At 47.3% G+C, this 12,947-nt stretch overlaps 1 protein-coding gene across 1 annotated transcript in view; it reads left to right on the top strand.

Moving 5' to 3' along the window:
- Nucleotides 1-12,580, top strand: part of LOC137527202 (uncharacterized) — a 45,023-nt gene extending 32,443 nt beyond the window's left edge. Inside the window, exons 5-7 of the mRNA XM_068247705.1 lie at nt 8,901-8,989; nt 9,960-10,107; nt 12,261-12,580. Of these exons, the coding sequence (XP_068103806.1) occupies nt 8,901-8,989; nt 9,960-10,107; nt 12,261-12,395 (372 nt within the window). The 3' untranslated portion in view covers nt 12,396-12,580. The remainder of the gene's footprint in view (nt 1-8,900; nt 8,990-9,959; nt 10,108-12,260) is intronic.
- Nucleotides 12,581-12,947: the final 367 nt, after the last annotated feature.

Genomic DNA, 12,947 nt, shown 5'->3' with positions numbered 1-12,947 from the left:
TTTGCTCCCATAGGACTCAAAGCGCATCAGTCAATGTATTTACCTAAACTGGCTGTGACTCTGTTCCAATCACTATTGGTCTGCTATACTAAGAGATTAAAGAACAAGCGACACCCATGCTAACCTAGAAATAAAAAGCACATATATAAGTAGATAAATACTACTTCTACTTGCATAACAGATGTATTGTGCTATCCACGTACTGATTCCTGTGAATTTACAAAGGAAAAGCAGAAAATCCTACTCTAGGCAGTGGCCATCTTGCCAAGCTAATGCTGACATCATATCCTCCCTGACTCTTGTTCCCCCCCCCCCCTCCTTTCTCTTGCTCATTGTGTATTCATTAGCTGCCCTCCTCCCAGAGTCTTTTTTTTTTATTTACACATCCAATCACTGAGTCACCTCAGCCTTGCTTGTCAACACAAGTGATCAGCTAGGCAGGGAAATAAATGGAAGAGGAGGAATATATTATAGATAAAACTAACTCCCAGCATTCAAAAGAACTCCCAGCATTCAACGTTTTGGCACTGTTTGGCACTAGGGCCAGTGCTCCTAAAGTATGTGATAACTCCAAACCATAACAGCAGAAAAAGTTTTGAATGCAGGATTAGCATCTTTATCACTTAATACACTCAGACCAGTTGCTGTTGAAATTTGATTTTTATGGTAACAATACCGCTTTAAGGGAGGGAGTGTGCCTATGTAAGCTTACAATCTAGAGGGTGATGAGGTGTAGAGTTGGGCCGAACGGTTCGCCGGCGAACGTGGTTCGCGCGAACTTAGGTTGTTCGCGTGCGGGTGTCGCACGCGAACGTTTTGCGGCAAAAGTTCGCAAAAAATCGGTTCGCCCCATAATGCACCTGAGGGTCAACTTTGACCCTCTACATCACAGTCAGCAGGCCCAGTGTAGCCAATTAGGCTACACTAGCCCCTGGAGCCCCACCCCCCCTTATATAAGGCAGGCAGCGGCGGCCGTTATGGCCACTCGTGTGCCTGCATTAGTGAGAGTAGGGCGAGCTGCTGCAGTCTCTCATAGGGAAAGATTAGTTAGGCTTAACTTCTTCCTGGCTGCATACCTGTTCTGTTCAGTGAGCCCTCAGCCCACTGCATACCTGTACTGTGATCCTGCCACTGCATACCTGTTCAGTGATCCTGCCACTGCATACCTGTTCATTGATCCTGCCACTGCATACCTGTTCAGTGATCCTGCCAGTGCATACCTGTTCATTGATCCTGCCACTGCATACCTGTTCAGTGATCCTGCCAGTGCATACCTGTTCATTGATCCTGCCACTGCATACCTGTTCAGTGATCCTGCCAGTGCATACCTGTTCATTGATCCTGCCACTGCATACCTGTTCAGTGATCCTGCCAGTGCATACCTGTTCATTGATCCTGCCACTGCATACCTGTTCAGTGATCCTGCCAGTGCATACCTGTTCATTGATCCTGCCACTGCATACCTGTTCATTGATCCTGCCACTGCATACCTGTTCATTGATCCTGCCACTGCATACCTGTTCAGTGATCCTGCCAGTGCATACCTGTTCATTGATCCTGCCACTGCATACCTGTTCAGTGATCCTGCCACTGCGTACCTGTTCAGTGATCCTGCCACTGCATACCTGTTCAGTGAACCCGCCACTGCATACCTGTTCTGTTCAGTGAACAGTTTGGTGTGTCAGTGTGAAGCAGTACCTTAATTACACTACCTGATTGATGTATACACATGCAAGATGTTTTAAAGCACTTTAGGCCTGTCATTTAGCATTCAATGTGATTTCTGCCCTTAAAACGCTGCTTTGCGTCAAATCCAGATTTTTCCCGGGGACTTTTGGCATCTATCCCACTCCGCCATGCCCCCCTCCAGGTGTTAGACCCCTTGAAACATCTTTTCCATCACTTTTGTGGCCAGCATAATTTTTTTTTTTTTCAAAGTTCGCATCCCTATTGAAGTCTATTGCGGTTCGCGAACTTTAACGCGAACCGAACCTTCCGCGAAAGTTCGCGAACCCGGTTCGCGAACCTAAAATCGGAGGTTCGGCCCAACTCTAATGAGGTGGAGACACTAGGGGGAGGAGCCTGCCCTTGTGACTTTACAATCTAGAGGATAGTGGGGTGGAGAAACTAGAGGGAGGAGCTAGCTGTGGAGATATATTGAGGTGCTGATGATATTAAGGATAACAGGAACATATTTCCTTCATTTTTTGACTGTAACATATGGGATTGTCTGTTAGCCAGTCTTCCTGGAATTCCGTATAAAGTGTAAATTACCTATCATTGTCTGCTTCTAATGAGGAAACCCTTAATTAGACAGTTGCTGTGAAGCCTATACAGGTGGTCAGACCATGTTGTCTGAATAATGCCTCAGATGTGTATTGGGCTTGGGAGTAATTGGTCACCTGGCCAGAGTAAACTGAAGTCTGTCTAATGTAATTCTGTATGTAGATGTCCATTACCTCTGCCCCATTGTCCAGCAGGGGAAACTGTGTCTACTGCTAATTACCTGCCAATTGAGGAAGAATAGGCTGGTCGGCATGGCTTTTGAGTCTGGTGTCAGCCATTGGGACAAGGCAAGCCTGCTAGAGTCTTGGGGGCAGGGGGAAGCTGACACCTGAATGTTTGAAATGTATTTGACAGCCTACTGGAAATTATTGAAGAGGTGAAGTCCTTTTGATACCATTTTCTACCTGTGGAAATTGAATTATTGGTGGAGTTGAAAAGCCTCATTTAACAATCTCTTGATGTAAAGACATTGTAACCTGGGGAAATTGGGCTAAGGAAGTCTTTTGTTGGGTGTGTGGACTATAGTGGATGTTGGATCTCTGGAAATCCAATTATGACTGAGGATGTAATTAAATCCAGCTTCCCCCCCCGTCCACACAGGCTTACAGCCTCGAGGCGAATATTTCATTATAAAAACCAGGGGACAGCTACCTCAAAGCAGTTCTCTTCTGACGGTAGTGGCAGCCGGTCTCCTGGCCCAAGCTAGTGAACTCCTGGTCTAGCCAGACTGTGTCCGTCCACACCAAAGTCCACGATTCTTCTATCGGGATCCCTTTATTTTGGTAAGCAAAATCGCTTTGTGTGTTATCTTTGTACATTTTATCTTGTAACTATTTTTACTTGTTTTTTTTGTAATCTCTTTGTATATCTTCAGTTTTGCACTGTTCTATGTTTTTCTAGAATATTAAATTATTATTTAATAAGTTTGACTTCTGCCGTACTAAACTAACCCTCATAGCCTAGAAGAGACTGAAGTGTAACCGTGTATAAGTTCATGCCTAATTGTACGCTTGAGCAACACTACCGTAGGAAATTGTAATTGCAGTGTGTGTGGGGGCGTTTGTCATACGTTGGCCTAAGCGCGCAGCTGACCCAACGTACGAACAACGCCAGTGCGAGTAGCTAACAGTATCGTTCGGAACGACTGTTAGTGGGTCTTTGCTTCACGACAGTGTAAGATTGCAACTGTGTGTGTGTGTGGGTGCGTGGCGTTCCCGTATTTGGCCTAAGCGCAAAGCTGACCCAGATACGAAAACGCGGAGTGCGCGCTGAGGACTCGACAGCAGAGTGGAAGTGTCTAGCGAACAGCTAGTGGTGGCAGTGAGAAGTGTTTGAGGGGTTCCAGCCTTGTTTGTAGCTTAAATAAGGCTGTTCCCCGCTTAATCTGGTCAAACCCGCAGTCGGGAACCGTATACGCAGGCGTGCCGCGGGCCGGTTCCTGACATAATTGGCTGGCAGTGGTGGCATCGTTTAGTACATTAGTACGCAGTTTAGCTCGCTATTCTGAGTACTAAAGGCTGGAAGCTTGCTAGAAGCAACTAGCCTACAGAAGTCTACTCAGTGCAGAATCTATATACGTTTTTTTTTTTGTTCAAAGATACACACTTGGTATTTGCTTTCCCTTCCCCCCTTTTTTTTTTTTCTTTTTCTTTTTTGCAACACGATGGCTCAGAAAGCATCCAGCTATGCAAGGCAAAACAAAGAGATACTACTCAACCTGTGCGAGCACAAAGGCATCGAGACGGTGAGCGGCCAGACTAAGGAGCAGTTAGTTCGTGCGCTCGAGGAGTATGATGGGGCAGAGCGAGCCCGTGCTTCAACGTCAGCGGATGCAGCTCACGACACGCCAGAGGAGGAATCGCTCCCGCCACAGAATGCGAGTGGAGACGATGTCCTGGATGATCCACCGAACACGGAGATGACATCTCTGGAAGCTGATCTACAGCTACTGAACTCGGCTGATCCTGAACTGCGCCTAAAGCTGATCCTACTGCACCGACAGGCAGAGAAGGAACAAGCGGCACAGCGACTCCAGGCCGAGAGGGAACAAGCGGCACAGCGACTCCAGGCCGAGAGGGAACAAGCTGCACAGCGACACCAGGCCGAGAGGGAAAGTGCTGAACGGCAACACCAGCTGGAGCTGGCTAAACTTCAGCAGCAGAACCGGTCTGCTGGACCCGCAGAACGCGAAGGTGAGCGAGTCCACAGAATCCCCCTGGATAAGTTCCCCGCTATGGACAAGGACTCTGACATAGACACTTTCCTACAGGGGTTTGAAAGGACTTGTCGGCAGTATGGGGTGCCCCGTGAGCAGTGGGCAAGATACCTCACACCAGGGCTGAGAGGCAAGGCCCTGGAGGCGTTTGTGAGTCTCCCCCAGGAGGAAGAAACAGACTTTGAGGCGATTAAGAAAGCCATTATTGCGCGATACCACCTCACGCCAGAGGTGTATCGCAAACGTTTCAGGACAGTGCAGCGAGGTCCTAATGACAGCTACCTGGATCATGCTTGCAACCTGCGCACTGCCTTCCAGCAGTGGTTAAAAGGACTGTCGGTTGAAACCTTTGATGCCCTGCAGGAACTGATGATAAAAGACCAGTTCCTACACACCTGTCCTGTTGAGGTCCGGCTGTTTGTGCTGGATCGAGAACCAAAGACAGTGGATGAGGCTGCGGAAATGGCCGATGCCTACACCGCCCATAGAGCACCTGAGTCCCGGAGGACTACTACGCCCAGCTGGAGAGGAGAACAGAGGGCTAAACCTGTTTCACCCAGCACCCAGAGGAGGCAAGCACCGCTGTCTCCTGGATTCAGGCAACCAACCACTGACACTCGGAAATGCTTTGTATGTGACAGGGTGGGTCATATCAGCACGACTTGCCCAGAGAGGAAGAGGGAGGCCCCAAAATCCAGTGAGGCCTCAAACGCCAGTGAAGTCCCAACGGCATTGTGTGCTACCAGGAATGCCACTGGCTATGCAGAGAATCTGCAGCTTGTCACGGTTGGGGGTACAGTTGCCACTGGGCTGAGAGACACTGGAGCAGAAGTGACTCTCATACATCCCCAGCTTGTGAACCCGGAGCAGTACATACCTGGGAAAATGATTGCTGTCAGAGGAATTGGGGGTGTCACCCCCGCCATACCCACCGCCTTGGTCCACCTGGACTGGGGGGCCGGCAGCGGATTGAAAGAGGTTGGGGTAACTGACAAAATCCCCACCAACGTTTTGCTGGGTACTGACCTGGGACGGTTAGTGGCCCGGTATGAGCCTACTCCAAACCCCGTGGAGCCTGCATCCCCAGCAGGAGTTCAGGACTCTTGCAAGGTACTGTCTGATAATGCTGTGCAAATGGGGAGTGCTGGTGAGGCCCCAGGGGCTATGGACTGTGTGCTTGGAGCCAGCCCTAGTAAGTCTCCAGTGCCTAGGCCTGGAGTGGGACATGTTGATACAAAGAATGCAGAAATTGATAATGTCATTTATGACGCACGGACTATCGAGGCGATCGATGCAAGAACTGTTGATGCTACTTGTGAAGTGCTGAGTAGCAATGTGTGTAAAGATACAGATAATGTTGATGGTTTATGTGATGTCCCAAATGACAATATATGTAGGGCTGATAATGCTGATGTCATGTGTGTTGTGCTACGTAATGCTGTGTGTCATGTGGACACTCCGTCAGCTGCAGGAGGAACCAGCGGCGCTCGCTGGGCTGCAGCAGATGGATTGCCCACTGAAGGGGCAGACGGCACCAGGCCAGATCTTTCCCCTTCAGATGTTTTTAAGACCAAATGTGATGTGATTCATGATGTGTATAATGTGGGCACTCCCTCAGCTGCAGTGGTAACCCGCAGTGCTAGCGGGTCTACAGCAGAGGGACTGTCCACCGAAGTGGCAAATGTTGCTGGGTCAGCCACATCCAATTCGGAACCTGGCCCGGAGGGCCCAGGAGCCTCTCCGTTTGCAGCCTTCCTGGAATGTGTGACAGGCAGCACTGAGCTCTCTGGGGCGGTTCGATTTGACAGCAGCCTGGAAGAGCTCAGGGGGCTAGCCAGCAGGTCACCAGCTGGGAGGGGCGGGCTGAGAGGGTCCTGGGAAGTTATTCCCTCTGAGCTGTCTGAAGTGGAGGAGACAGACCGGCAGATAATCGTTCCCCAAAGGGACCGAGAGATAGGTCCTGCCACTATAGAGAGAGTGCGTGTAGCGACTGTGGGGACCCTTCCCCAGATGCAGCACTGTCTTTATGGTCACGAATTCACGGTCGTCACTGACACGCATTCCCCTGGTTGGTTACGTCAGGTTGCCAAGGGCAACGACACATTGCAGCAACCTGACCTAGCTTTCCAGTCGTGTAGCTTGGAGCTAACTGACAGGTGGGGAACCCTCCTGAGGATGCTAAAGGGTTTCCCCACCCGGCCAGGCCGTCAATGTAGGCTTTGGCAGGATGATTCGTTGGACTCACCTGCCAGCGCTATCGGGAAGGGGAGCAATCATGGGAATGCTGATGGGCTGTCCCGTCAAGCAGAACCAACAGTGTAGGTGCAGGCAAGATGATCTGGGAAGATCGTCTGCCTTGCACCAAGTTAACGGCGGAGGTGTGGAGATATATTGAGGTGCTGATGATATTAAGGATAACAGGAACATATTTCCTTCATTTTTTGACTGTAACATATGGGATTGTCTGTTAGCCAGTCTTCCTGGAATTCCGTATAAAGTGTAAATTACCTATCATTGTCTGCTTCTAATGAGGAAACCCTTAATTAGACAGTTGCTGTGAAGCCTATACAGGTGGTCAGACCATGTTGTCTGAATAATGCCTCAGATGTGTATTGGGCTTGGGAGTAATTGGTCACCTGGCCAGAGTAAACTGAAGTCTGTCTAATGTAATTCTGTATGTAGATGTCCATTACCTCTGCCCCATTGTCCAGCAGGGGAAACTGTGTCTACTGCTAATTACCTGCCAATTGAGGAAGAATAGGCTGGTCGGCATGGCTTTTGAGTCTGGTGTCAGCCATTGGGACAAGGCAAGCCTGCTAGAGTCTTGGGGGCAGGGGGAAGCTGACACCTGAATGTTTGAAATGTATTTGACAGCCTACTGGAAATTATTGAAGAGGTGAAGTCCTTTTGATACCATTTTCTACCTGTGGAAATTGAATTATTGGTGGAGTTGAAAAGCCTCATTTAACAATCTCTTGATGTAAAGACATTGTAACCTGGGGAAATTGGGCTAAGGAAGTCTTTTGTTGGGTGTGTGGACTATAGTGGATGTTGGATCTCTGGAAATCCAATTATGACTGAGGATGTAATTAAATCCAGCTTCCCCCCCCGTCCACACAGGCTTACAGCCTCGAGGCGAATATTTCATTATAAAAACCAGGGGACAGCTACCTCAAAGCAGTTCTCTTCTGACGGTAGTGGCAGCCGGTCTCCTGGCCCAAGCTAGTGAACTCCTGGTCTAGCCAGACTGTGTCCGTCCACACCAAAGTCCACGATTCTTCTATCGGGATCCCTTTATTTTGGTAAGCAAAATCGCTTTGTGTGTTATCTTTGTACATTTTATCTTGTAACTATTTTTACTTGTTTTTTTTGTAATCTCTTTGTATATCTTCAGTTTTGCACTGTTCTATGTTTTTCTAGAATATTAAATTATTATTTAATAAGTTTGACTTCTGCCGTACTAAACTAACCCTCATAGCCTAGAAGAGACTGAAGTGTAACCGTGTATAAGTTCATGCCTAATTGTACGCTTGAGCAACACTACCGTAGGAAATTGTAATTGCAGTGTGTGTGGGGGCGTTTGTCATACGTTGGCCTAAGCGCGCAGCTGACCCAACGTACGAACAACGCCAGTGCGAGTAGCTAACAGTATCGTTCGGAACGACTGTTAGTGGGTCTTTGCTTCACGACAGTGTAAGATTGCAACTGTGTGTGTGTGTGGGTGCGTGGCGTTCCCGTATTTGGCCTAAGCGCAAAGCTGACCCAGATACGAAAACGCGGAGTGCGCGCTGAGGACTCGACAGCAGAGTGGAAGTGTCTAGCGAACAGCTAGTGGTGGCAGTGAGAAGTGTTTGAGGGGTTCCAGCCTTGTTTGTAGCTTAAATAAGGCTGTTCCCCGCTTAATCTGGTCAAACCCGCAGTCGGGAACCGTATACGCAGGCGTGCCGCGGGCCGGTTCCTGACACTAGCTATGTCAAATTATATACTTGTCTCAAGCTAATTACTCCTGCCAGCAAGGTGGGAGATTCTGTACAGTCTGTACTACAAAGTATTGCTGCCAAGGTTACAAGGAAAAGTAATTTGAGCTTACTGTCAATTGAGCTTTCCATTCTGCAGACTGAAATGGAAAAGTAATTTTTAGTAAGTTGAAGAAAGATGCGTTGGATACCTGTCTTAATTCATGTCGGTTTTATAGTGAATATCCCTTTAGGAACAGAACTTTCTGGTGAGGCAGGACTTTTCCATACATCGTAATTTCCTTGTTTTGACTCTCTTTGCTACAATAGAAGTAATCATGTGACATAATTTACCTGCTGCCTCCCACGTGTCAATGACTCACCATCTATGTTCGGTAGATTAAATATTAATCATTTATTCTGCTATCTCTTCCTTAATTAAGGTCAATGTCCCATCACCAGCAGCTCAGAAGTTACAAGGGTCAGCGGCCTGGAGCGCTCCAGAGCAGCAGAATCCACCGCGCAAGTTGAAGTATGTGTCATACTCACTCCTGATTTGTTGTTATGCACCATGCGGAGGTGACATACATCAAGTTTTGATTATTTTAGTGCACACCTGAACTGAAAGCTTTATTTTAACCTCCCTGGTGGGGGATAGCCAACGGGAGCTCAATGCAGAGTGTGGCGCACCGCAAGCATTTTTACTCACCTCCCGGGGAATCCAGATGTCGGCAGCCATCCTACTTCCTGTCCTCCAAGGCTCTGAATCACTCTTGTGCTCGGCGTCGGTGATCTCACTACAGAGTTAATCGCCACCTGGAGGACGGAGAGAAAATGGCAGCACTGGAGCCCAGGGAGGTGAATGCTGGGGCTGCTGCAGTCCAGAGCACTCCTCTCAGCGCTCCCCCTCCAGCATCAGCGGCGGCAGGCAGGACACATTCCTTCATCCACCACCGGAGGTTCAGATCTCTAAGAGCCTCACACTACTTCCTGTTTAAACAGGAAGTAGCGTGAAGCACTTAGAGATCGGAGACCTCCGCGGTGGATGGAGGTATGTGTCCTGCCTGCCGCCGCTGCCAGTGGTAGATGCAGGAGAGGAGCGCTGAGAGGAGAGCCCGAGGTGAGGGAGGGGTGGGACTGTCCCCCCTCCCTGCTCATGTGAAATGCTCTTCCTTCATGCTGGGACCCCTCCTACCCCCCCCCCTCCCCGCAGGTGCAGGAGCTTCATCCTCTATTGTTACGCCCCTGGGTGGGGGACATCTCTTTAGAATCCAGAGACTTCTTCAGAAACCTAGTGGTTTTAGGTCACCCCGAGCTGCTTGGTTACTGTTCCCCCTTCATCAGGGATGGCCTATTCTGAGTGACTTTTTAGCTTGCAAAGCACGGAAAAGATGTTAAAGTTAATGAATCCATTTGGGGCTTGGTGGCTCTGTAACAGAATGTTGGCATTTTACGTGTACTGTTTCATTCTCCTGTTCCTTACTATGTGTGTTTATTCCTAGTTATTACTCAGAGACGCCTCCTGACCATCACTTCTCAAATCACGTGAAGCCAAAGCCTCAGCAAGCCCAGAACTTTGCTGGACCATCGTTCAGATATCCACAGCAGGACTACGATGCCAGCGAGCAACGTCCCACCAACCAGTTTCCAGTAAGTAGAACCACTGTGATCCTCAGTTAAGACTGGAAGAAACTTAGAGGTAGCTGGTATGATTAATCAGCAGGTCCGTGTTTCCAGTAACATCGGACTATCAAGAACACACATAAGATGACGGCCTTGATGGCTCTGTAGATCTTTACTCTCCTACAGCTACGTTTCACAAACCTGTTCTCAAGTCTCACCACCAGTACATGATTTATAGGCAAATTCCTTGATGCACAGCTGTAGTACCGCATATTCCGTGTATAAGACGACCCCCCAACTTTTCCAGTTAAAATATAGAGTTTGGGATATCCTCGCTGTATAAGACTACCCCTCTTCCAACGCACACCAAATAAAAATTAAAAAAACATCCTATACTGGTGCTATGGATGAACAGATACTGGTGCTGTACTGTATGTGGTACCCAGTATATAGGCGATTGACTGGTTGGATTGGTCAACTCTCCCTCTCCATAAGTGGATTGGTCAGCTTTCCTTGTCTACCTGTTTATCAGAGCGGTATGGAAGAATAGATCGCGCTGTGCCCATAAAACCCGCCTCTTTCATCCTTCTGGCCCCGCCCTTGTATCCTATTTACCTCCTCCTCTGCCTCTCAGATCTCGCACATGTGCGCCTGCGCCGCTTCACTACAGTCCTCAGCAGCGAGATCTGAGAGGCGGTAACAGGATAGGGCGTATCACCCGGCATCAACGACACCCGGCGTATAAGACGACCCCCGACATTTCCGATGATTTTCAAGGGTTAAAATCTAGTCTTATACACCAGAATATACAGTAATTAGTGCCTCAGTGGTGTGAATTCATGTACCTGTGTAGATATCATGCGCAGTTGGTGGGAATGGGGGCAGGTTTGGGGTACTTAAAGCAGGTAATTTGGGAGTCAGCGGTGCTACAGTAGAATGGGTACCGCATAGATTGCAAAGTTAGTTGCGGCTATAGCGGCATCCGGGGAGTAATTTGGGAGGCGTGGGCGGTCCATAAAATATCAAGATTGCGGCCAGCACCCAATAAATAGCGGAGGGGAGGGCACATTTAGTATATGGGTTAGAATTGTAAGCGATTACCTCGCTTTTTCTATTAATAGCTTAAAACACTAAAATAGAACACACACTAGGCAGCTGCATCCTACCAATTACTATGGCAACAACTTTAGTCCTGTCAGCTTCAACTCTAAGGAATGTTTGTTTTTTAGAATTCTGAAGCCAGTACAAAAAGTATCTGGTCTCCCAGAATGCTCTGGGAGAATAGCATAGCTAAACAGCCTAGGCTTTGACATCACTGGGAGGGCGGAGTTACATACTAATACACAGCAATAGAGATATAGGAAGTATTTTACTATATGTCACTACAGGGCCTCTGTAACCTTTAAAGAGAATCTGTATTGTTAAAATCGCACAAAAGTAAACATACCAGTGTGTTAGGGGACATCTCCTATTACCCTCTGTCACAATTTTGCCGCTCCTCGCCGCATTAAAAGTAGTCAAAAACAGTTTTAAAAAGTTTGTTTATAAACAAACAAAATGGCCACCAAAACAGGAAGTAGATTGATGTACAATATGTCCACACATAGAAAATACATCCATACACAAGCAGGCTGTATACAGCATTCCTTTTGAATCTCAAAAGATCATTTGTGTGTTTACCTTCTGTCCCCTGCTTCTCTCATGCACTGAACATTACAGGCTCCCTGCAGACAGCTCTGCCTGTGCCTGTGTTTGTAATTCCTCAGTATGTGTCAGCCAGCTACTTTCACAGCCTAACAGAGGAGGATTTTTATCCAGCACTCTTCTATCACTGATAAGATAGCAGAGAAGCTGCTGGCTTATGTAAATAAAACACACACTGGAGTGTGCATAGAAGAACAGACCAGCACGGAAGAGTTGGCAGGCTTCCAGACACAGGCCGACAAGTCTGACAGAGGAAAGATACATTGATTTATTACAGAGACTGTGATAGTACAAAGTGCTGCAGTGAGCCAGAACAGATTAGAATAGGTTTAGGAACTTGTAGGTTGGTAGAAAAAACGTTGTAATTTTTGTTACAGAGTCACTTTAATCTACAGCTCATCATTGTGGTGTATGTTGCTCTTACTTCCCTGCCACGTACGTTACTGACACAATACCTGCATTTCCTCTTGTTGCAGAGAGGTGGTGTCCGGGTTCTCCCCCAGGCCGACTACAGCTGGGGCAGACCAGAGCCCTCCAGTCCCAACACTAACTGGACTGAGGAATCCTTCTCCTTCAGGCGTCCACAGCTGAACACTGACTACCAACGATAAAAAAAACCTGTTGCTGATTAGCATAGTGCTATTACCACCTGTAAATTAATAGACTGTGGCCTTTTTCCTGATCTGGATGATTTACAAATATGTTAAAGTACATTGACGAATATATGTAACCTTTAGGATCTCCTAGATTTATTAAAACCATTTCAGTAAGAGAGCAATTTTCACATTTCAGAGCTGCTCCCATTCATTTGCCAATAACTTTATCACTACTCATCGCACCTAAATGATCTATACATTGGTTTTTTTTTTCAGGACAAATTAGGCTTTCAGTATGGGATAATTTTGTTTAGTAATTACTTTATTTTCTATGCATTTTAAAGAGAAAATATACAAAAAAAAATCACCATTTCTCCATTTACGTCCATTATAGCTTTACAATAAACAGTGCTAACTATAAGTTAAACACACAAATGTTCTTTGCATTAACATCCTGGTTATTGCAACATTTAGATTATGTTCCTAGTACAATGTATGGTGACAAGATTGTATTTGGAAATAAAGGTGTCTTTTTTTCTGTATTTGTGCTTTCTCAATTTATACTAT

Source organism: Hyperolius riggenbachi, chromosome 8 (assembly GCF_040937935.1).
Source record: "Hyperolius riggenbachi isolate aHypRig1 chromosome 8, aHypRig1.pri, whole genome shotgun sequence".
NCBI classification, from domain to species: Eukaryota; Metazoa; Chordata; class Amphibia; order Anura; family Hyperoliidae; genus Hyperolius; species Hyperolius riggenbachi.
This window is presented reverse-complemented; position numbering and strand designations above follow the sequence as displayed.